The following is a 26,619-nucleotide window of genomic DNA, read 5'->3' as shown; positions in this document are numbered from 1 at the left end:
GCTTCTTTCACCAAGGGGACCTCTGTCTCCTCCTGCTCTTTGAATAGGGCTTGATTCATGAAGGGCGGAGCACCCCCCACTCTTCAAGTGCTGCTGGTGGATTGTCAAAATACTTCAAAAAGGTAAAACTGGGTCCCAAAGCCACAAAGGTTGAGAACCAGTGCTTAAAGATTAATACTGTAATCCAGCGAGACAATGAAATTGCTATCCCAAAGTGGCTGAAGGAAAAAAAAAGGCACAAGTTCTGAGCTGGTGCATTTATCAATGCTTTTATTTAAACTTTGTGAGCGCTAGTGAAATAGCCTGGAGCAGTGCAGTGGCTGATGGGAATTGTAGTCTCCACTTCTGCATTTACATAAAAATGCAGATAAGATGAAGAGGGAGGGGGAGTAATATATAATATAGACCTTTCTTAGTAGATCAGTTGCAGTTGAAATTGACTGCGCTCACAGGCACAACTCCTGGCAAGCACTTGAAAAACGTGTCTTCTTTGATCTTCACTGAACTTTGCTCTTTTCACTAAACTTCAGCAGATGACTTACATTTACATAAACCGACATGCCCCGTTACCTATGGGATCACTGTCAACACTGTGACAAAATAGGGGACATGGTGCATTAGAATGTCTCACTTGCTAGAGCATTATTATTGATAAATCTATATACTGTATATAAAAGTCAATGTATGCGTGTGTGTATGTATGTATGTATGTATGTTCCAGCATCACTTTCGAACGGCTGAAGCGATTTTCATGAAACTTGGTACACATGTTTCTCAAGTAAAAATACTGTAGGGTGAAATCAGCCCTAACCCACCCCCTTCTGGGTGGGATGGAGGGTGATCTTGTATGCATGTTATCATCCAGTTGACACTTGGAACAACCACGAGAGGGCGAACTGGAAGTGACTGCAAGCATTCTTTATGTTTGAGCATCACAGCACCCCTGTTGCTTTTGAAATTAAATAGAGTTGGCTGGTTCCGAGCGTCAACTGGATGATAACATACATACAAGACCGCAAGACAAGAACATTAGTGAGTCTTCATTGGTTGTTAATTTAGTTTTATTTTTAAAGTTGTGTTTTTTTAAATTATATTTTTCTTAAACAGTTAAAAAAAAACACTTTATTTTCCTCCCGGGCAACGCCGGGTATTTCATTTCATCTATTAGCAAAAAGTTTGTCAACATGTTGAACGGGCCAAATTGATTGCAAAGAATAATGTGTTAACTTTCCCAGGCCTAATATCTATATATTTAATTCACTAAGCCGCCGACAAGTAGCCATCCATGGAAAGCATGCAAGACAGCCACGCCCACCGTATATAATTCACTAAGCCGCCAACAAGTAGCCACCCATGGAACACGCACGCAAGACAGCCACGCCCACCAACTCTAAGACCATTGGATACGACGACAACTCGCAGAGCCATGCCCACCAACTCGGACGCAGCAACTCACAACACCGGGCGTCATTCACGTTCGTCTCTGCTAGACTCCACATGCACCTCTGAGCCACGTTGACTTTTCATTAGTTAACCTCAGTGGAACCTCGGTTCACACAGAGGCAGCGCGAGAGTGAGCCGCGCACACACACAGGCAGTGCTAGAGAGAGGCAGAGGCATACACACAGGCAGCGTGAGAGAGAGAGAGCCGCGCGCACACACAGGCAGTGCCAGAGAGAGACAGAGGCACACAGGCAGCCCGAGAGAGAGAGCTGCGCGCACACTGGCAGCGCGAGAGAGAGAGAGCCGCGCACACACAGGCAGCGCGAGAGAGAGCCGCGCACACACACAGGCAGCGCCAGAGAGAGACAGAGGCACACAGGCAGCCCGAGAGAGAGAGCCGCGCACACACAAGCAGCGTGAGAGAGAGAGCCGCGCACACACACAGGCAGCGCCAGAGAGAGACAGAGGCACACACACAGGCAGCGCGAGAGAGAGACGCGCACACACACAGGCAGCGTGAGAGAGACAGACGCACACACACAGGCAGTGCGAGAGAGAGGGGGCTGGACTCATAAGGTAGGAAGGCAGTTAAAGAATGCACTGGGCTTGATTTTGTTTTCACTTCTGTTTACAGCGATCGGTTCGTAGTGTGAATTGTTGCAATGTTACTTTTCTTGGTAGTTTATTAAATTACGTTTTTTTTCAAATGTTCATTTTTTTCCCTGTGCTTAAAACTCATTAAAAAAAAAAGTGTTTTTAGCCAGTGGTTGGTAGCGCTATAGCGCAAACTATTGCAGTGTTAGTTTTCTCTGTTGTTCAAGGTTTTCTCAGTGTTATTCAATGTTTTTACATTTAGTTTACTATTATGCTGTGCATTCTATGGTTTAATTAACTACATATATTTGTGCTTAAAAACTTAAAATATATATTTACATACAGTTCATACAGTCTGGAACTGATTAATTGTATTTACATACAATCCTATGGAAGAAATTGCTTCGGTTCACGACCAAATCGGTTTATGACCAGAGTTTTGGAACAAATTATGGTCGTGAACCAAGGTTCCACTGTATTCTTTTCGGTTATGACGCACAACCACGTCCACCATCACAAACTGTGTTACACGCCATGGTCTTAGAGTTGGTGGGCGGGTCTCCGTGAGTTTCTCTTGCGAGCGGGCACATGACCAGGCGGTGTGTATGCTTCGAGAACGAGGGTGGACACGGCAGGACTATCTAAGAAGAGGCATGTTTGTCACGGATGTGAATCACTGTATGTGGTGTGTAAAACAGTTTGTTTGTCGCGGATGTGAATCGCTGTATGCAGCGTGTAAAACAGTTTCCGAGGGGTATCCCATGGTCTTAGAGTTGGTGGGCGGGTCTCTGTCAGTTGCTCTTGCGACCGTGCACATGACCAGGCAGTGTGTATGCTTCGAGTGCGAGGGTGGACGCAACAGGACCATCTAAGAAAAATCATGTTGCGGATGTGAATCGCTGTATGCAGTGTGTAAAACAGTTTGTTTGTCACGGATGTGAATCACTGTATGCAGCGTGTAAAACAATTTGTTTGTCGCGGATGTGAATCGCTGTATGCAGTGTGTAAAACAGTTTGCGAGGGGTATTCCATGGTCTTAGCAGTGTCTATACTTTGATGTGAATCGCTGTATGCAGCGTGTAAAACGCTGTATTTAATGTTGCCCTCTCCAGAGTTACATCTTTTCATTCACCTACAGTCGTATCCTCAAAACCAACCCCATTTGGACAACTGTGTCTTTCAGGAAATGTTCACCCAACAATACATAATTATGCAGCGTATGCCGCGGGTTGGCTAGTTTATATAATTAATATAAATGTTAGTGTAATCAGGATAGAGTCATAGCCAATAGCACAAAAAGGAATACCTAGCCTTTAATGACTATATCTAATTAAGACCTTATTATTTGTTCTACAGTATCAATTAATTATTGGGAACATAACAAATCAAGAAAACAAAGGACATATAAACATATAAAAGAAAACATCAGTGGTTACTATTTTGGGAAATGAATAGTCTATGGGAAAACTATGTTGAATGCAGCAGTAAAAATAGTAAAAGTTGTGTTTCCCATATTGTTCTGTTTCTCCCTACCACCAGATATAACAATTTCATGCCAAAATAAGTTAAAAAACTATTTGAACGTAATATATTGCAATAAATAAGCATTAATGTTTCTATGTGTTAATAATTTTATTTCCATTTGTTACTTCTTTTTATCATTATTTCAGCAACATCATGGTCAGGAACCTGTTAGTATTTAATTTCTGACATTTTCATTTTGTTCTGAATTAATTTTTTCTTTCTTTCTTTTTGTGTTGTTTTCTAGTTTTGTTTAACTTAAAGATCATATTACAATAGAAAAAAATCCATTCAGAGATGCAATAATTCAGCATTTACAGAGATTTAAATACATTAACTCATAATCAACAGTGAAAATCCCATTGCTAAACAATTCAGAGTTTTGTGAACAGAAGGTCCATTATAAAATAGTTCTTTAATTGCAGTCACTGAGCAGATTATTAGTACCCGTACAAATGCTTATTCATGCAGTCATCTAATAAGCCAATCATGTGGCAGCAGCACAGCACATAAAATCATGGAAATATACGTAGGTTTAGAGCTTCAGTTAATGTTCACAACAAATACCAGAATGGGGAAAAATAATCTCATTGATTTCAACCCTGATATGATTGTTGGTGCCAGAATGGCTGGTTTGATTTTTTTTTTTTAACTGCAGATTTCCTGGGATTTTCACAAACAACAGTCTTTAAGTTTCCTCCAGTGAGCGGCAGTTCTGTGGACAAGAACGCCTTGTTGATGAGAGAGATGTCAGAGAAGAATGGCCAAAATGGTTCAAGCTGACAGAAAGGCTGTGGTAACTCAGAGAATGACTCTGTACAATTTTATGATCAGAAAAGTCTCTTAGAATGCTCAACCTCATGGCAGATGCGCTACGGCAGCAGAAGGCCATGTCTGGATCCACTCCTGTCAGTCAAGAATAGCAATCTGAGGCTGCACTTGGCATAGGCTCACCAAAACTGGATAGATGAAGACTGGAAAAACATAGCCTGGAGCATCCCTTCATGGCCACAATGTACCCATCTTTCATGGCTATGTCCAGCATAATAATGCACCATGTCACAAAGAAAATGTGATCTCAAACTGGTTCCATGAACATGACACTGAGTTCAGTGATCTTCAATGGTCTTCCCAGTCACTGGATAATAATCGAACAGAACACCTTTGGAATATGGTAGAACAGGAGATTCACAGTATGAATGTACAGCTGACCAATCTGCAAAAATTATGTGATGCAAGAGTCTCACCATGGTTCAGAATCTCAAAGGAATGTTTCTAGAATCTGGTGGAATCCTTTCCTTGTAGAATTGATACCATTTTGAGAGCAAAAGAAGGCCTTACCAAGTATTAACATAGTGTTCCTAATAATTTGTTCAGTGAGTGTATATTACAACATTTAAAGGAAATCAGAACAAAGCTGGAATCGGAGTGTGTTTTTAATTATATTAATAAATTCTTAACAAATTGTAAAAAGCCTCTGCACCTTTCTCTCAAAGAAAATTTGATTTTTTATGGAAAATGGGTTAGGATTCTTTGTAATAAGTAAAATAAGTCAATCCACAATTAATGTAGTTTAGAAAATCACAGTGAATTTATAGCTACATAATTTTATCCAATCAAATGTTACTCCAAAGAATGTCAATAAAGGATTTGGAAAAAATGTAATTCTTGCAGTGCCTAAAAAACAGACCAATGTATTCCTGCAAATTAATATTAATTTAGGACAATCCCAAAACATATGATATTTCAAGGCCAAATGGTTGATGGCATCATTCATAATTTGGAAACAATCCCTATTATATTTTGGACATTTTTAATTTTGAAAGGTATGTGCAATGCACAATTCTAAACTTGATTATACCATGTGTTGCAATGGTTGATTGAAATTGTGTAAATGATTCCATTTTATTTCTTGCCTAATATATAAACTCAAAGGACCCTTTCCCATTGTTAATTAGGAGATGCTAATGAGAAATTATTTGATAAAGTCCATAAATACTACCTGCAGTGTGCTTCTTGATTGCTTGTTCAGATAATTTTTACAGTTATACTCTGTTATTGCAAAAAGACTTCCAAAGTGGATAACTGCATTTCATTTTATTGTTATTTTAATGTCATACACATGCATACATTAGTTGGTAGTGTACATAATATTAAAAGAGATTCTTATTACATATTTTCATGTTGAGGATAAATAAGCATATTGCAGTTTTGTATAGTAATCTTGTACATGCATGGGAGTCATTTTAATTTGGATTGTGGTTGCCTTACTTGCAAACAGTTTTTTTCTTCTTTTTATGAATAAAACCTTCACAGATGGCATACAATAATCAGAAATTAAACCTGTTCTTGTTTGTCGAGTGTTAGAAATTCCATTGGTTAATTGATTTAGTCAATCCAGTTTTAGGGTTGCATATATTAAACTTCTGCGGTGGGTTGGCACCCTCCCCGGGATTGGTTCCTGCCTTGTGCCCTGTGTTGGCTGGGATTGGCTCCAGCAGACCCCCGTGACCCTGTGTTCGGATTTAGCGGGTTGGAAAATGGCTGGATGGATATATTAAACTTGAAAAAGTTGAAAAGCCCTGTTGCACACATTCACACACAGTCTCCCACCAGTCTAGGTGCATGCTTTTGACTGTGGAATAAAAGAAGAGTCCATGGAGGAAATTCACATCAGCACATAATCAAATAGGAATTAAATTACAGTCTAAGCAATGTGGCTGCAGCACTAAGTGTTGTGCCACCATAATACCGTATATTGCAGTAATGTGTTATGGTTGCAGTTCAAGGCCCACAGAAGATGAATTTAATAAAGAAAACTCTCAAATTCAAAATCTGCTGACTAGTATTATTTATTGACTGAAATTGTAAAGGTTGTCTCTTGACATTTTTTAGAGATTAGTCAGTTGTAAGGGCTTAATAATATTAAACCTTATTTAGCTTGGTACAAACAGCTCTGTTCCTGATCTCTCAAGATTTACATTTTGTACATTCCATAAGCACACACTATAACCATTACTGATCCATTGAACAGGCCCTTACATACTTTATTTCTAGTGTCTAAATGTTTTAATTAATCTTTTGCTTAACATAAACAGAGAGGAATGGAAGAAACAAACCGAAAGTTATATTTGCACTTTTGTAGTTCTTTGCACAAGATATCAATATTTTATTTTTAGTGGCCTGCTATGGTCCTGCTTTCTTTTTCTTTTGTTGCCAAAACACACTATGCAATAGCCTCTTTGTATATATTAAGGATACACTGCAAACTCAGAGGATTACTGTGAGTATGAGGATGACAAGATGATCATTTGAAAGGGTAAGGCAAAAGAATAGTCAGAAGGCTACAGAGTCAATACCAGGAAATAATGAAAGTGAAAATGTGTTAAATTCAAAGTGAAAATCAAAAAGAATAGTTGCAGCCATTGGCAGCGGCAACTTCATCTTTTTGCATTATTGCCTAAATCTTATTTTATCCAGAAAGTGATTTTAGTTAGCTGTGGTTTCAGATGCTTACCAGTAGTATTTCAATTCCACTCTCACTGGCTGCACCCAAGCATACAAAGTAACTGCCTACAAGATTTTAAAATATAGATTAAAGGTTCATACATCAGGGGCCGATTACTTTTAAGTCAATGTGTTTACAATTATGTTTGCATTTATCAGTGCACAAAAATAACAAGCAGGTCTTCTGCTTACAAAATTTATTTTCTGTTATGTTCTGTTTATTTACTCAAGCTAATCATGGGCTCCTAGAAGTCAATATATCAGCTAGAAAGTATTGTTTATGGTTGCCGTATATTCCTTATTATCTAATGGCTGAATCTGATGATTACTCTAGTTGTCAGTCTTTATTTTAGCATTAAACTACATCACCTTTTTTTCCATCCGTCCATTATCCAACCCGCTATATCCAAACACAGGGTCACGGGGGTCTGCTGGAGCCAATCCCAGCCAACACAGGGCGCAAGGCAGGAACAAATCCCCGGGCAGGGCACCAGCCCACCGCAGGGCACACACACACAAACACCCACATACCAAGCACATACTAGGGACAATTTAGGATTGCCAATGCACCTAACCTGTCTTTGGACTGTGGGAGGAAACCAGAGCACCCAGAGGAAACCCACGCTGACACGGGGAGAACATGCAAACATTATCTTTTATGCAGTTGGGAAAAAAAAGTGTTTTCCCGTTTGATTTAGTACATCCTACAGAAGAACAAAAATGTATACTAAAGAGGCTGCTGCCTGAAAAAACTAATAAACTGATAAATTACTGATAACTGTATGTCTGTGTCAACTTGAAGATTTTATCTTGGGCTGTGCTGTATTTTTGTGGAAATTTGGGATTCTGCTAAGTTAATATTATTTTTGATTACAATCTGCTTGGGCTAAATGGCTTACTTTCAACATTAAAGTTTACATTTTAATAGAAATGAATCATAAGCATTACACCATGGCTGCACAGCTGCACTATTCCTAATAGTGCTTAAATATTTACTTGAACATTAATTTTCAGTTTTTATCAGAGTTGCATGGACATTAATATGGTAATTTTAACATTCATCAGATCCCCATGTGGGAGAAAAAATATGCTGGTCAGTTTTACAAAGTAGTAACGATTGTAAATCTTTATTTTTCATAGTATCTGAGTGGTTAATAAAAAGTTCAATGGACCGTTCAGTGGAATGGAGGTTTCTCACAGTCTGGTCTCAAGTAAATAATTCAAAGGTCAGTTTCTTCTGTGATCAAGAAGAAAGTCAGCAGCACTAAAGAATAGTATTTATTTTGAATGATTACCGCTTGTTCAAAAAGAGAAAAGGTTCATTTTCCCTGCTGTCATCACATAAGACATTAGCTTTCTTTTTTATGCTATTAAACAGCATTTGAAGTCCTCAGAACATAACATCAATCTAGATTTAAAGAGTTTTGTTACAGAATATATACATTTACTGCCTCTTTGCCCTTGCTGTCTTATCTGTCTAGTGGCAGGGACAGAATTATTCCTCTTTAGAAAATCATAACTAATTGAAATATATTTGTGTTTGATTTTTTACTGTGCTTAATTTATATAGATATACAATATTTTCAAGTTCTTGTGATGTCTTTTTATTATTGTAATGGTTAGCTGTAATGCTTAACAAATCCAAAGGATATTGTTTTAGTGGAGTTTGCTTGTTCTTCTTATATAATCATGAATCTTTTTGAAGTAATCCTTCTTCCTTCCACAACCTTATGGTTTGTGCACTAGGTTATTTGGTGATTTTAAACTGGTCAGTTTAAACATGTGTGAGTGTATCCCTGCCCTGCTTTTAAATGTTATTTTGTTTTCTCGCAACTCTTTGTTGTGATAAGTAGGTTTAGAAATTTTATAAAAATGACAAAGTCAATTTTATTTTATCAACCTGAGCAGTAACTCCTATTATGTCTATTTACTGAACTTGCCTAAATCAGATTTTAAGGGTGCAGGAACCTGCCTCAACATTACCACGTACAACACAAGAAGGAACACTAATGGAGTGTCACTCCAAAGTCTTAAACACATTCACATGCATGGCCAGTTAGAGAAACTTTATTAACGTAATGAGCAAGTCTTTAAGAGATTTTGGATAGAAAACCCCAATATGCTGTCTTGTATGTTTGCCAGAAGAAAAACTCACTCAGATAGGAAAACAGTTAAAATACACAGAGATATTAACAGGACCAGAATCTGAAGCTAGTCCCTTTGAGCTGTGAGGTAGCAGCACTAACCAGTCTGGCACTGAACCACTTTAAAATGTGTAATTGTTTTTTGCTGCAATAAAATAATTTATTTTAAAAAAATCAATTTTTCTAATCATTTTGCACATCTTAACTGCCAGGGTAATATAAAGTCTTATCAGATTTTATTATTTAGATTTAGATATTTTTACAGTAAGATGCAAATGTATCAGGACATTGTATGATAGGGATTCCCAGACTGTGGATTATTTCCATGTAATGTTTGGTCATCATTTTGCAAGGAAACATACACACGGAGAAACAGAAAGAAAGATTAAAAATATAGGAGGAATGGTCTTTGCAGTAATTATCATATTTGCCTAATAATTTTGTCTATTATTGTACTTTGTTCCAGCAGCCCTTGACCATAGATAAGAATAAAGGGTGAGAAATTTGGTGCATATTATTTTATGAACGTGGTATGTATGCTGTTTTCCATATTGAACAAACTCAGTATAGGACCTTTTTTGTTAACTGATTAGGTTTTAGATGAGTTTCTAATGCTAACAGCCCAGCAAGTGGAACGAATATGTAATTGTGCCCTTAGAAGACACACATTGGTTTGACAATACATGACATTTTCTTTAAAAATGTCATCATTTTGAGCAATTGATTCAATATTCATATAATAAACATCTGCCAGCAACGAAAATGAAAAGGTAGACAAGGCTAGAAAGAGAGACATACCACAAAGAAGTAATGTAGCATTGAGTAGAGGAACTGAGCATGGATCAAGCAAATCAGTTTGAGAAAATTGCTTTAATGAGGAGAGAGTTCTAAAGATGCGTAATGGAAGAGCATACAATATGATATGGGCAAAGAACAAAGTTTTAAGTTCAAAATGCATTTGCATGTCTGTGTCGTGTTAAAAAGGGACACACCAGTCTGTTTCAGTCAAAGTAAAATGCCAAGTCCTGAGTGTTATGAATCAGGAAGCATATCATTTTTATGTTAAATACACTTTTTCTGTCAATTAAGTTTTTTTGGTACTTTTAAATATTATGTATTCTAATTGTATGATTATGTTGAATTACATGTGTTTTTATGTGACCGTGTGGGTCCACTCCCCACTCCCATTCCTATTTTGAAGCCACAGCCGTCACATTTGGTGGCAGCAATGGGGTAAGCCGAGGCGGTGAGGACTGAAGACTTGACAAAGGAGCAGCAAGCGGGATAGGTGCCTGATTTTTAAAGTGTATGCTTGGTGTGTGGGTGTGTTTGTGTGTGTCCTGTGGTGGGTTGGCACCCTGCCCGGGATTGGTTCCTGCCTTGTGCCCTGTGTTGGCTGGGATTGGCTCCAGCAGACCCCCGTGACCCTGTGTTCGGATTCAGCGGGTTGGAAAATGGATGGATGGATGGACACTCAAGCCTGAGGAGGACATTTTTAAGAACTGAACTTTTTAATGGACATTTATTTATTGTTTATTGTTTTAGTGTCATTTTAAATGTTCTTATTCCTTTAGTGTCCTATTTTTACAATGGGGGCTTGGGTTGGTTTTAAGAATAGGCTGTTTTCATGCTTTTATTTATTGGTTTTAATGCAGTGTAGGGCCTTGCCATGGACATGGACCACCAGTTGCACTGGGTTGGGAGAAGGTTGAAGCCTTTCCATGCAACTGCGGTCTTGTGGAGAGGGGTGTGTGAAGAGTGGCCCGTGGTGCGGTGCCCATTTTAAATAAATAATCGCAACCCTGTAAAGTGCAGGCTCTAATCAGGCGCAGACGGGTGCGAATGCGCTTTGCTCCAAGGACAGCTGGGGTTGCTTTGCTGATTGTGAAGGTGAGTGTGTGTGTCAGTCATGTGCCTCATTGTTTCCTTGGAGGGCACGGCGTGTGCACAGTTGAGCCAGATTGAAGCAGAGGAGGGGCCTGCATTGGGCAGAAAGGGTTCAAAAAGGAGAAAAGGAGAAGGGAGGTTATAGGAAGAAAAGAGAAGAAGGCAGGAAGATAGGAGTGAGAGGCAATGTGAGAGAGAGAGAGAGAGAGAGAGAGAGAGAGAGAGAGAGAGAGAGAGAGAAAGAGAGAGAGAGAGAGAAAGAGAAAAGCCGCCATGAGGAGAGCCCTAAAGAGAGAGTGTGGCAGACACTCAGAGCTACTGCTGATGAGGATCACTCCGTCTGTACGTCTAAGGGAGCTGGAGGGATAAGAAGGAATGCTGCTCACCACATAAGTCCAGGAAGGCAGCAGGAGTCAGCAGAAGGAGGCTTGTACTGAGAGCATTGCTGGGATGAGCCAGTCAGTATGGACCCAAGTCTTGGTCCAGACAGGGAACCCTGCTGTTGAGCCATGGAGCAGTAGGGACCTAGAACCATCACTGTTTAAGAAGGACAGCTGTGCGTGTCAGCGGGCCTGCTAAGAGGTAAGCTGAGGAGATGTCAGTTTTTAAAGGATTGCACCAGGGCTCATGTTTTTGTGGACAGCTTCCTGCTCTGTGTGTATTTTAACCTTGTTTTAAATAGATGTATTTATGGCTTGTTTTTAACCTCCACCAGCACCTTTTTATTTTATTTGATTATACAGTATATTTATTTATTGAACATCTTGTTGCACTGCACTTTTGGACACTGTTTAGATTTTTGACTTATTTTAAATAAAAGCATTTTTGCAATTTTTGCATGTACCACTTGTTTCCGGTTGTGTCCTCATCTGCTGGCTTATCCCTCAAGTATGTTACTGGCAGTGTTGAGTTCAAGAGGCCACCATCCCATTCTAGAACAGTATTGAATTTTGTTCACATATTTTGTGTTCATAAGAATTACTTATGCACACTTTAAAATCACTTCAGCCTCCTAACCCTTACATATGACATACTGTTCGCCATGGCCTGATATCTAGTTATGTAAGAGATCAAGTTTTGCCCCTTTTTTGGCCCACTAGACCTGAAAACCCATCATATTTGAGCCATATTTTGTGCAGGAATTTGCAAACGTTTGATAAAGAGTAAACCAAAAGGTGTCTTCAGTTGAAATGAGCAGAAGCATACCACATCTATCGACCCCAGGAGTTCACCCCTGAATGGGGCAGGAATGATCAAACTTACTCCTTCTCTTATAGGCATTTGGAGTGTCATTTTATGCTATTTCAAGGTTGTCAATCAGAAATATGATAATATTTTTGCCATTTATTTTTTTACTGGTGGTCCTAGACCTCTCACAGTCACTCAAAAAAGGTTAAAATGACAAATTTCATAATCATGTGTGGTATAGTTTTAGTCTATTTCAATACTAGTTAGACTATTTCTAGCCCTCTTTGGACCTCTATCAGAGACTGAGAATTGAGAAATTTCTATTATTACAATTTATTATTATTACCAGAAATTATTATAATTACTTTTGTTTCTGTTAATTATGATAATAGTTAGAATTTAAACATTTTAATTGAAGCACTCATTTTAATATTTCAAATATCTGATGCAACTATTCTTGTTTATTTTGCACTTTTACGTCAGGAAATACATCATTACATTTCTTATGAACACCTTGAATTAGGGCAACTTATGCTAATTTAGACTTTTTTTTGTTTTCTGTGAGCACCACATTTTGTGGTCTGGTTGCCACAATATGATGCATCATTGTTAAGACCTTTGTAGTCATGTGGTGTAATATATTTACATGACCTCAGGTTACCTGTACATGTACACATACATGAAGGGCAAAAATGGCACTGACTCCGACTCCTAATAAATTTAAATTGTAATGAAAAAATAATCCAGCAAGTTCACATGTCCCATTTCACAAACAATAGTCATAATTAAGTACTTCTCTGGTGTAAGAATAAAGCCTAGTGCATAGTTGTGTTACTACTAGTGTGAAGTTCAGCTGAGCTATTATACAACCTGACATTCACATATTGTAATATGGATTATGGTACCTTACAAAAAGTGTTGTAATTTTATTTCTGATATAATGTGTTTAACAAGTTAATTTGAGTGTAAACAAGTGTAATGATGTAGGTGGAGGTGTTATGGCCTGATGTGTGTTCAGGGGTTCTTGTCTTTTGTTTAAACTGGCCAATATGGTAGAGAGTCAGCTTCCTAGCCAGTAGCTCTGTGGTTAAATGCCGTGTATGTTGCCTTCCCTCAATCAACATGGAAAATACATTAGCATATTAAATACAGAGGAGTCGGAGTCAGAAGTACCGGAAACTAAGGAGTTGGAGTCAAAGGATTTATCTACCGACTCCACAGCCCTGGAAATGACAGCACTTTTTGTACATGGTTCTCCTATTTAAGGGCATCATAATGTTTGGGACAATTGGGGTCACAGTTATTTATGATTCCTCAGATGTGTTTCATTGCTTCATGAGATGCTTGCTTCAAACCTTTGGAGTCTGTAACTGCCGTTCTTCAACATGACGATAAGAGCTGTGCCAATAAAAGTCAAAGAAGCCATTATGAGGCTGAAAGACAAGAATAAAATCATTTGAGACCTTGGTAATACATTAGGGTTACCTAAATCATCTGTATTATCATCAATAAGAAAGAATGTACTGGTGAGCTCAGTAATCGCAAAGGGACTAGTATGCCAAGGAAAACCTCTACTGCTGATGACAGAGAAATCCATCCATCCATCCATCCATTCTCCAACCCGCTGAATCCGAACACAGGGTCACGGGGGTCTGCTGGAGCCAATCCCAGCCAACACAGGGCACAAGGCAGGAACCAATCCTGGGCAGGGTGCCAACCCACCGCAGCAGAGAAATCCTCACTATGGTAAAGAACAAGCCCCAAATGTCTGTCCGACAATCATCAGGAGGTAGATATGTATCAGAAACAATTAACCATAGAAGAGTTCATGAACAGATCAGAGGCCACACTGCAAGATGCAAACTACCCATTGGACTCAAAAATAGTATGGCCAGATTACATTTTGTGAAAAAGTACTTAAAAGAGCCTACAGAATTCTGGAAAATGTTCTGTGGACACACACAGATGAACCTGTATCAGATTGATGGCAAGAGCAAAGTGTGAAGACCAAAAGGAACTGCCCAAGACCCAAACCATACCACCACCATCTGGTGGAGGTCTTATGGCTTGGGCTTGCATAGCTGCCACAGGTACTGTCTTAGATATCTTCATTGATGATGTAACTTCTGACAGAAGTTGCACAGTGAATTCAGAGCTGTATGGAAATGTCTTATCTGCTGATGTTCCAGTAAATGTCACCAAAATCATAGAACATTACTTCAGTATGGTACAAGATAATGAACAACAAACATACTGCTAAGGCAACATGGAAGTTTTTCAAAGCTAAAATATGGAAAATGCTTGAATGGCCAAGCCAGTCACCTGATTTAAATCCAATTGAGCATGCCTTCCATATGCTAAAGAGAAAACGTAAGGAGACAAGGTCTTAGAAACAAGCAGGAGCTGAAGATGGCCACATTAGAGGCTTGGCAGAGCATCACTGGAAAAGATAGTCAGCACCTGGTGATGTCTATGAATCACAGACTTCAAGCAGTCATTGAATGCAAGGAATATGCAACAAAGTACTAAATATGAATAATAATGTTTTAATATACCAGCTATTGCTATGTTCCAAACATTATGGTTCCCTGAAATGGGGGAACCATGAATAAAAAGGGCTTTTCAGGGAGACTGAAATTTATGCAAATACTCTTAAATTAAAGTCTGAATATACACTTTAATCATGTCTAAATTTTTAATTTGTAATTTCAAACTGTGGAGCAGAGGGGTAAATCAAGGAAAAATGTTTTTTTGTCTCAAACATTATGGAGGGCACTGAATGCACAGTGTTACCCAGCTTCGCCCAGGAAATTTCCTAAGACAATATGTGGCATGAAATTGCATTTGATTATTCATTTTGCATCAAGTGATGCGAACTGAAAGGCACAATTATATTTTTTATACAATTGTGACTTTGTTCTATGTCTGGGTGTAACAATACTAAACTTTTAATAGGCCCTAGTAAGTTCTGAAAAGGCTAGAAATAGATTTGTCTGCTTTGATACATTTCCGGGTGGTTCATTAGCTCATTTCATTGCACAACAATATGGATGTTTAACATTCATGGACCTTACAAGAATTTGTTTATTGGAATCATAGTCAAGGTGTAAATTATAATTAAATCCATCACTGCAGTTTTTGTCAAGGCAGATATCTCTTTTGATTTGCATGTCAAACATAACTTTCTCTGTTCATATCAATATGTTTTGAGGTATATTTAATAATAGCAGTCCTGAAATTTTCTGGATGTTTATGCATGTATTTTACAACTGTAACTTATTTCACTTTATTGTGTGAACAGTATAGTGGTCGCAAATTTGGAATTTACTTTGGCGCATATTTAATATTTGCAAGTTGGTTCCATTTAGTATTTTGTATGCTCATTTAATAAAAACAATTTCAGCTATATGTACTTTACCTGAGTAAATTTCATTTAGGGCGTTTACTTTTACCCCACTCCATTTTCAGGTCAAAAAGCGTACTTTTTACTTTTTTCATTACATTTTACGTCAACCCCTTGTTACTTGTTACATAGACCAAACTATTATAAATTCATAAAAGAGACCTATCAGGTGTGTAATCAACTTAGGTTATAGTTCATGGTGGCTCAGACACAGTCAATAGAATACTGTATATCATTCAAAACTAAAAGCAGAATTGTTCCCATGCCCCCCCACTCACAGTTAAGACATGGAAAATGAATGTGCAATTTCTCTGTGGTCATATTTGGAAACAGCACCTAAAAAATCTCTCCTTTCAAGAATTTCCCTTCAAATTTAAGCATGTTGAAATAAGTGGTTTTTTTTGTCTTAAGCTGTCTTATATTGAGCTCCGGGAGGCCCAAAGAGCAGTGTCTTTTTAATCTTGTGCAAACAAGATTGTATGGACACAAGTAATACCTTGAGACCACAGATTATATATTGGGCAAACAATATCCATGTCTCCCGGCTGGCCTGGGAACGCCTTGGGATTCTCCCAGAAGAGCTAAAAGAAGTGGCCGGAGAGAGGGAAGTCTGGGCATCTCTGCTCAAGCTGCTGCCCCCGCGACCCGACCTCGGATAAGCGGAAGAGGATGAATGGATGGATGGATATCCATATGCTATACGTACAAGATATATGAGATTATTTTAGAAAAACAGGACTTCCTCTCAAGTTGGACTGCTTTGTAATATTCAGCTATATATGCCTTTAATATTTCATAGTAGGTTATTAATTTACTTTTTCTTTATTTACTCTCAGGCTAATGGTATTTTCTGTTTGTTTAGATCTGACACTGTTATGAGTTTTGCATAGAGTGCACTGAATTCCATGAAGTACATTTCTGTTGCAAAATATTGTGTATGTGTGGTTTAAAAATAAAATAAATGTATTGTGTTCTTGAGACAAAGCCATGCACTCTCAGTGTTATAAAATGTGTTTTTGGTAATTGAGTACTTTTTTAAACAGATACTTGGTTGTTTAACTCAAATATCCATCCATCCATCCATTATCCAACCCACTATATCGTAACTACAGGGTCACGGGGGTCTGCTGGAGCCAATCCCAGCCAACACAGGGTGCATTTGACAGACTTCCTTGCCTTTTACTCAAGTATCATTTGAGAATACTTTTTACAAATGTGTAGACTGGACAATTTGATGCCGAATTTCCAAACCTAATACATCTGTACCACATATAATACAAAATGACAGACAATAAAATAAACAATTTACATCTGCCTTTACACATATTATATGGCATGTTATCAATCAAAATTATTACATTTTAATTGATCAAAACCAATACACAACTTGAAACAGGCAATGTATTTGGAAACAACAGGTTTTTAGCAGAACTTTCCTTTTTCCTTCCACTTCACAGTTCCATCTGCACAGCACATGTCTTTTTCTCGTCTAAGGCACCTCCCATTCTTCTCTTGCCAGTCCACCATAGTGCTCAGTGGTGCTGTTTATTTACACTGCTCATTTGCTGTAGATCTTAATTTGCTGCACCGACATGCCTCAAACAGGCTGTGGAGTGGCTGCTACTCTTTCTCTTCAGACTTCTGTCCTCTACAAATTAGGATAAGGAATCTGGTGGTTATATTAATGTTTTCTGAGGTTTAGTTCACATTCTCCCACTGTACTACCTTTTTTTTCCTTATGGACACTGCCATGTTAGAGGCTAAAAGCCAGTGCCTTATGTTCTTTACCATCCAAGACTGGATTCACAAAAGAAAAAACTTTTGTGTCATTACATAGTAGTAGTTTTGAGTGTTGAAACACTTCTGTACCTGTCATCCTCCCCCGGATGACAATATGGTATCAGCTAGAGTCTCTGCATGTCTTACTGATATCTCAACCTGGATGAAGGACCACCACCTACCTTCCTGTGTGGTTCCTGATTCGGTAGAATGGGCTGACCACCTACATCCGTACTGCTGACTCCCAAAATGTATTTAAGAAGCGGTTGATGACCCATCTTGTTTGTGAATATCTGTCTAATTGAAAAGAAGAAAAAAAAACTTTGCACTGCGATACTTTATATTCTTGGTTACTTTGTTTAAGTTTGATTGCTTTATTGTATAAGATGTATAAGTTATTACATCTGTTCATTTGTGGCAATCAACTTTTGTTATATGTCCTATTACACTTGCTAAACAAATAGGCCCTAGCCAATTGTTACTCGATTGTTTACCTCTTTTGTAAGTCACTTTGGATAAAATCATCTGCTAAGCAAATAAATGTAAATGAATTTACTGGTTATACGAACCTTTTCAGTCCTCTGATTATGATTTGTGTTTTTTTTTTTTTGGCTCTAGTTACTTGAAACATTTTTTAGGTTACAACTTTACGCTCTGTTCTTTGACTACAGTTCTGCCTAAATGTCCTAAGCTTTGCTATTTAATTATTGTCTTTCCAGTTACAATCCATGAATCAATTCTGACTTCTTCATGCCATCTTCTGATTCAATTTTTCTTAAAACTATTCTTGTCTTGTGTAAGCTGTACACTCAGTTACGGTACTAAACATACACCAGTACATTATCTAGCCTTAGCTCTCAGTGATTAATGGTGGGATGAGTGAGCCTCTATATTTGTAGAAGGGCTCTCAGCTAATAACTGAGTAGAATGCTTCATATTCAAAAATAAAAATTTCAATATGCAGTATATGAATGTGCATGTATAATTCTGTGGGCTACATGCACATACATTTTCCCTGTGGTATTTGTTTTCAAAACATTAATGTTGTGTTTTCACAATGAAATATTTATAAAATTTAATATAAAGCCAACATATTCAGAATAAATGAAACAAAGAGCATAAAGGGTTGAGGTCCCAAAGGAGGCCCTATTTAATGTCAAGTGAAAAAGAAAAAAAGTTTCTGAGTATAAACGCAGGGTCTGACAGGTTTCAGCCAGGGCTTTTGAATAGATGTTACCGTAAGATCTAACTTCCTAGATAACTATAACTGGTTCCACAATGTTTGCTAACTTCCAGCATGTGAATGTCCACAATGTTTGCTAACTTCCAGCATGTGAATGCCTTAAATAGCAATGTGGGCAGAATAGGCAGAGCTAATGGTGCTGTCAGATGTCTTTCAGTGGCTTTTTAAAAGTTAATAAGTGTGTTACCTCCTCAGTCGTCGTCCTTTGTTTCCCCATGTTTGAACATATGTATGACTCCAGTACCGACTGTCATTCAGTACTACCTGGAACATTGGTATCAACTTGTACCAAAAGCATTGATTCCTTTGAAATCCATAGTCAAAGGTTTGTTCCAAATTAGTAGCCAAGACACAAAGAGTTATTTAACCAGCAAAGTAAGTCACATGCAAAGTCTTTGGTACTATCCATCAGTTTCAGATGAACAGGAAATGCCCATTGCTGACCTTTTATTTTGTCGCAGAGATGATCTCATAGGACATGCACTTCTGGATCACATCCTTAGCAATCTCATGGCAACTGTAAACAAAATAGCAGAGCCAATGAAAAACAGTACAAAAGAAGACAAAAAAATATTTGAACTAATTTAAATAAATTTTAGAACAAAAAAATCTTTATAATTTTTTTCAAGGTGGTTCAAAACCAGTGATAGAAAAAAAAAGGCCAGGAAAACAAAGTGTTAATTAAGCAAAAAAGGATCAGAGTGAACTCCTTCATAACAGTAACAAAAAGCTAAACAACAAGAACAACAACAACATTTATTTGTATAGCGCGTTTTCATACAAATGATGTAGCTCAAAGTGCTTTACAAGATGAAGTAAGAAAAAAAGGAAAAATATATAAAAATGAGGCAATACTAATTAACAAAGAATAAAGTAAGGTCCAATGGCCAGGGAGGACAGAAAAAAGCAAAAAAAAAAAACAAAACTCCAAAGGGCTAGAGAAAAAAACAAAATCTGCAGGGGTTCCAATGCCATGGGGCCATCCAGCCCCCACTAGGCATTCTACCTAACATAAATGATCTCAATCAGTCCTCAAGGTTTTCAGGCTTTACGTGGAAGAATTAAACGATGATGGTCATGTGGATCTCTGGCCTTCAATCCAACAATGTAGGTACTGCACGGTGCTTTGATCATGTGTTGGTGGTGCAGATCGCCACCACAGAAAACTGGAAAGAGAACAGAAGAGAAAGTAGAGGCTAGTGTGGATTTTGGTGCCATGAAAAAAAAATAAGTAAATGCATATACAGAATTTCAGACTTACACTAAAATGAAGCTATGAGAAAGCCATGTTAAATTAATGGGTTTTTAGCAGTTTTTTAAAGTGCTCCACTGTATTAGCCTGGTAAATTCCTATTGACAAGCTATTCCAGATTTTAGGTGCATAACAGCAGAAGGCCGCCTCACCAGTTCTTTTAAGTTTAGCTCTTGGAATTCTAAGTAGACACTCATTTGAAGATTTTCCAAGGTTACGATTTGGAGTGTAAGGTGAAAGGCATTCTGAAATATAGGATGGAGCGAGATTATTGAAGGCTTTTTAAACCATAAGCAGTATTTTAAAGTCAATTCTAAATGACACAGGTAACCAATGTAGTGACATCAAAACTGGAGAGATGTGCTCGGATTTTCTTTTCCTAGATAAGATTCTGGCAGCTGCATTCTGCCCTCATTGCAATTGATTGATGTCTTTTTTGGTGGTCCCGCAAGCAGTGTGTTGCAGTAATCTAGTCGACTAAAAACAAAAGCGTGAACTAATTTCTCAGCATCTTCCAATGTTATAAGAGGTCTAACTTTTGCTATATTTCTTAAGTGAAAAAATGCTGTCCTAGTAATCTGATTAATATGTGATTTAAAATTTAGGTCGGAGTCAATAATTACCCCTAAATTCTTTACCTCTGTCTTACTTTGAAACCATGACTAAATCTTGAAACCACTGAATTAAGGAAATAGACCCAATATTTGCACTCCGTCTCCTATACTTTACATCTGTTGCAGCCCACATGAGATTTTTGCTGAAATAATCACTCCTAAGAAGATATTGTAACATATCACTTAGTTTTTTCTGTACTTTTCCCACATATGCCAGAGCTTGTGTATTGTACATATAGAGTATGTGTTGAGACAGGGTCAGTGTTATTGACACTGTAATAGATTTACATGTTTTAGCATCGCTTAACATAATTTCACTACTTCTGGATTGATGTGTGTCTCTGTGTGTGTAAGGAAAGTCCATGGAAACAATAGCTTAAAAGTAAATTACTCAATCTAAATAAAAAGTGGCACAAATATTAGACTATTTTTTGATCCAACCTATTCCAATAAATTTTTTTTTTAGAAATATCTGCATATATTAATTTCCCATTGGGATTAATAAAGTATCTATCTATCTATCTATCTATCTATCTATCTATCTATCTATCTATCTATCTATCTATCTATCTATCTATCTATCTATCTATCTATAGTACAGGTTTATAGAGGGAAATTACTGTGACAGAGTCAAAATTTTAAAATAACAGCTTTATATAGTCATCCTTAGTTCTACCTGCCTACTTTGAACATAGGAGAGTTCAGTCTAGCACTGATGCTCACAGTATTGTCTATCGTTTATTTATTATCTGTCTGATAATACATATGGAATTTATGCCTTGTTCTCACTGTCATCCTACAATGACTGACTATGCTATCTGTTTTGATTATTCCACTAAATACCCTAATCTCATTTTTCCTTTTTATTCTGCAGATGTGGACATTCTTCAAAGGCTGGGCCTTACAGAAAAGAAAGCACAAACACCTTCATCAGCTTCCCGTTCCATTCCTCAGGGCGTTATACCTTTCAAATCTGGTGTTATTTTCACTCAGCGGGCACGGATTGAAGCACCAGTCAAGGCACTTATTCCTGCCACATTTGGCACGAACTTTGCTTTGATACTGAGCCTTTGCTCTCACCGTATTAATAATGCTTTTTTATTTACTGTTAAATCTAAAACTAAAAAACTGCAGCTGGGGGTGCAATTTATACCTGGCAAAATTATAGTATATTTAGGTCAAAAGAAATCTGTATATTTTGAATATGATATTCATGATGGCCAGTGGCACAATCTGGCCATTGACATCAGAGGCCAAAAGGTCACTTTATATACTTCTTGTGGGAAGCAACGTTTACATGCAGATTTGCATTTTAAAAAGGAACAGATTCTAGACCCAGATGGATCCTTCCTGTTAGGGAAAATGAACCAAAATTCTGTTCAGTTTGAAGGCGCTATTTGCCAATTTGATATTTATCCTTCTGCCAAGGCAGCTCATAACTATTGCAAGTACATTAAGAAGCAGTGTAGGCAGGCTGATACATATCGGCCAAACCTACCCCCCCTTATCCCTTTAATATCTGGAAATTCAAATAACATTATTACTCATGTCACTCCAGTTTTGACAAGTGGGAATGTCAAAAAAGATTTTTTTAAATATTACTTATCCTTTTACCAATACAGGAATGGGCATTCAGATTTCAGCTAACACTCCAAAGCTCCTGACACCTAGTTTGACAACTGTGCATCAAGGAATTAGCAACCCTCATTTACAGGTAACACCCCCACCTGTTACACTGAGAGCAGGACTACAGCCTCCTCTACAAGCAAGGACGCAGACAGTCACAATGCCTCTCCGGACAAGCAGCTCACTCTTGAAGCCTGCTGTTGACAAAGGAATGGGCATAACCTCAGAGCATGGCCAGAACACATCTGATAAAGCAATCGCAGCACAGGATAACAAAAAAAAAATAAAATATAGTAGCACCATTACCCCCACATCAACCAAGCCAGCAAAAAAGAAGTTTACTTCCCATCCTTCAGTTGTGGGATTAGAGACAAGTTTGAATCTGTCACAAGGACCTTCACCAAAAAAGCAACTGCAGCAACAACCTGGAAAAGTGAAAGGAACAACATCTCGGAACACCAAGTCTACCACTTTCTTTGTACCAGTCACTCCACCAGCCACAGATGGCTACCAGAATTTTGATATGTTTCCAACTCAGTATTCTCTTCTCACTGGGCCACCAGGACTGAAAGGAGAACCAGGACCACCAGTAAGTAAATGAATTTCTGCGGTAAATCTTAACCAGGTATTTTGCTTGTCTAAGTGATTTACTTTGCTTAAAATGAAAAAAAAATGAACATGTTTTTAAATTAATATGAAAATGTAGTCAATAAGAAAAAAATGGAATGATGCAGTGTTTGGTCAGTGTTGCATACCCAACAATTTCTAAATAGAGGAAGTGAGACCCTTCTGATGGAAGAAGTGTTGTGCTAGTTATTGCTGGCTTTAAGAGGAAAAAAAACAGAGATGGTGGCATGTCATTAACCAAAAGCAGCAAAGAGAAGGCAAGTATAATACTCTCGAAAGTAGATGACCTACATGATGAATAGATGCACTACAAATATTTGTGCCTGTCTTCCATGTGCTTGGATGACCTGCTGCATCATATTCAGCCCTTCATTAATCGTTGTGACATATAAGTAACCAGAAGAATTTTTGTTTTATTTCTAGTGTCTATTAGACATTTGTCTGTAGATGCACACATGTAATATATGGACAGAAAGAAAGAAAGAAAGAAAGAAAGAAAGAAAGAAAGAAAGAAAGAAAGAAAGAAAGAAAGAAAGAAAGAAGTACATTGTGAAATGTGACAATAAATAAAAACATATAAGCATAAATAATTCAATGTTTAATGAAAAATGTTTTTCTTTATTTCTTTATGTGTATTTTTATTTCTTTGTTTATTTATTTTAGTGACACTGCACACATCATGAAATATACATTGAAATGAAATCTGTCATTTTAACTCTGTCAAAGTTGGGGTTGGCTTTACCGAGTACTGTGTTTTGATGATTAGAATGCACATAAACCTTCAGCTATCACATGTTGCATTTATTGGTGGACTCATAGGAGGATAATGAATTCAGTACTACTTGAGTTAAAGTAAGTGTTTTGTGCAGTAATTCTGGACAACTTTTTCTTGCACTCACATCTGCCATGAGCACATACTGTCACAATTTGAGCAGGTACTGTGGCTCATAGGCATGTGCAAAGTTGTGACTGTGCGCATCCCCTCTACTGTCGATTCACTAATCAATAAACAGTACTCACTAAATCCCACCCTCTCAACTTTGACAGGTGAAAATGACAGTATTTATTTAAGAGCATATTTAATTTTGTAATATAAAATTAAGTAAATCATATATCAAGAAAAAATCATTTTTCAGTTAGCTTTTAATTATTTATGCTCACATATAATTGTGTTTTATGTATTTATTGTCACATTTCAGTTTACATTTATCTACAAAATATTCCTTCATATTCCTCCATAGTCACAGGCTAACAGAAAACACAAATTAAAAATCAATCAGACATAGCATAAAACTAACTTGTTTAACAGCCAGTGAGGTGAGAAAGTAATTCATATGTATTTCCAGTCTTAAAATAAGTTTCTTCAGGCAAATCTTTGAAAATGGTGTGTCTTTGTACATTTACTGCTTTGTACTGTTTGTACATTTTAATCCATGTAATAAGAATATGCAATATGAAATTAACTAGTAAATCTAGTCGTTTACATCCAAGCTCAATTCAATTCCTTGAAATCATAGCTAATCTTTGTTTGATTGACATGTTATTTGAAGATAAGGTGAAGTTGTAGTCAATTGTAAAATGATACAGTATATTGCTCAGATAACAATGGCCCATTTAAGTAATCTTTTTCATTAGTTTTTCACCATTGCGTTTGCAGTTAGTGAGAAAGGTGGAGGGAACTGATTGTGGGAAGACAATAAATCACTTTAGGGGATAAGGGGGATTCTAAAATATTTTTGTTTGTACTGTTACATTCTTCTGGTTTTCTTCATACATACGTATGTTTTCATATGTATTTTTAAATCAATAGCTTAATGGTTATGATGATTATTACTATTTTGTGTAGTGCTAATCTGGGCAATTAAAAATAAAACAAAGGAATTGAACTTAGTACTAATTATAATACCATTAATAAAAAACTATTACATTAAATAAATTATTAAGCTAACAAATAATAAAAAATAAACACAAATAGGAATTTTCAATTAAAAATTGTTTCACTGAATAAGGGCGGAGTGGTGGGTCTGAGGCTAAGGATCTGTGCTGGTATCCAGAAGGTTGCCGGTTCGAATCCCCGTCACTGCCAAAAGTGATCCCACTCTGCTGGGCCCTTGAGCAAGACCCTTATCCTGCAATTGCTCCAGGGGTGCTGTACAATGGCTGACCCTGCGCTCTGACCCCAAGGGGTATGCGAAAACTAACAAATTCCTAATACAAGAAATTGTATAAGGCGAAATAAAGAACAAAAAAAAAAAAGTAAAAAAAAATCTTGGCTGTAATGACACAAAAAACTGAGTAACAGAGCTGAATAAAACTACATATTCTAATGACATTCATTCTTTGCAAGTGAGCAGTGTCTTCTTTCTTGTTACATTAAGTACATCCTAGATGTTTTCATAGGAATTGCAGGGGCAATGTTAACATGAAACAATGAAAGAAAGTTGCAATGGAATTCTGTTTAAAAAAGCACACAGTATTCTGTAAATATGACGCCTTGTGTTGTACAGTCATAGTTCCGGAAGAGCCTTTGTGAAACCACATATTACAATAAAGTGTTGCTTTTGTTGCCATTTGAACACAAAGCTATGATGTAATTTAAATGCCTACAACAAGTCAATATAACGTACAAAAAAATGCTGACAACCCTTTTATATATGTTGTCGTTGGGCTACCCTATTACTACTTGTGCAGCTAAAATCCCATAATGAATGAGGCTGGTTTGGAAAATACAATGAAATGCGTTGGGTATGAAGATTGTGTGCAGAGACTTAAGTATACCCATTTTGTCTAACAGGCATTCATAATATATAACCGAATAAATCATTTGGCTTCAGGGTCAGATGCACAGTCATGAATACAGTAAATAGCTTGGCCAGTTTATCAGTGCAGGAAAATCACAAGGAAATCTGTTTATCAAGTCAGTGGCTATGTATTCATACAGGACACTTAACAATGTATAGATAATAGGTATATTTAAATAGTGTATGGTATTCAATTTGTTTATTTGAACTGTTGAACAACGCTATACAAAAAGTCTAAAAAATTAAATAAAGAATAGCATTGTAATGCACACTTTTCACAGCATTAATTTAGAAAAGTATTAAGTGCAGCATGGAGGCGGAGTGGCACTGGCAATCGGAAGGTTGCTGTTTCGAATCCTGTAAATGCCAAAAGTGACTCTACTTCGTTGGGCCCTTGAGCAAGGCCCTTAACGTGCAATTCCTCCATCCTGGGTATGACGTTAATCGGCATCCAGCCCTGCATGTAGGCCCTCCAACCTGCAGGGAAAAACCAGGGGGTTGGTGGCAGAATTGGCACTCCAGCCACGATAGAAAACCTCCCACTGGTTCCATTCCATCTGACCTAGTGTGGTGCTTAGGTGTCACCCTTTGCATGGCTGCACTTGGGTCCTAATCCGGGATCCTAAGTTGGTTTGTCATGTGGTGGGTGCAGCAATGCGCTGTATCAGCGTGTACTCCTAACCTCTCTCTCTAAGTCCAGCATGAAAAATGGTCATAGATTTTTAAATTTTTGATTTTTATATATTTTATTAATCTGCCAGAAATTGTCATTCACATGACCTTGGGGTCAGAGTGTAGGGTCAGCTGTAGTGCTACTTCCCTGGAATAATTTTCAGGTTAAGGGCCTTACTCAAGGACCCAATGGACTAGGATGCTGTATTTTCATTATTTATATAATTCTGTAGCACCACCTGTGGCAGAAAATTTTGCAGTGGCAACTCCCTATAAATTGTCTTTGTGCAGGAAAAAGTGTATAAGTATTTCCAGTGT

At 37.5% G+C, this 26,619-nt stretch overlaps 1 protein-coding gene across 1 annotated transcript in view; it reads left to right on the top strand.

Moving 5' to 3' along the window:
- The window catches only part of col27a1a (collagen, type XXVII, alpha 1a), a 370,467-nt gene that overhangs the window by 52,902 nt on the left and 290,946 nt on the right, over positions 1-26,619 (top strand). The window contains 2 exon segments of the mRNA XM_051931755.1: positions 21,450-22,204; positions 22,206-22,790. Of these exon segments, the coding sequence (XP_051787715.1) occupies positions 21,450-22,204; positions 22,206-22,790 (1,340 nt within the window).

The sequence above is a fragment of the Erpetoichthys calabaricus genome, chromosome 9 (genome assembly GCF_900747795.2).
Source record: "Erpetoichthys calabaricus chromosome 9, fErpCal1.3, whole genome shotgun sequence".
NCBI lineage: Eukaryota > Metazoa > Chordata > Cladistia > Polypteriformes > Polypteridae > Erpetoichthys > Erpetoichthys calabaricus.
Note: the sequence above shows the minus strand (reverse complement) of the source record. Positions and strands in the feature narration are given on the sequence as shown.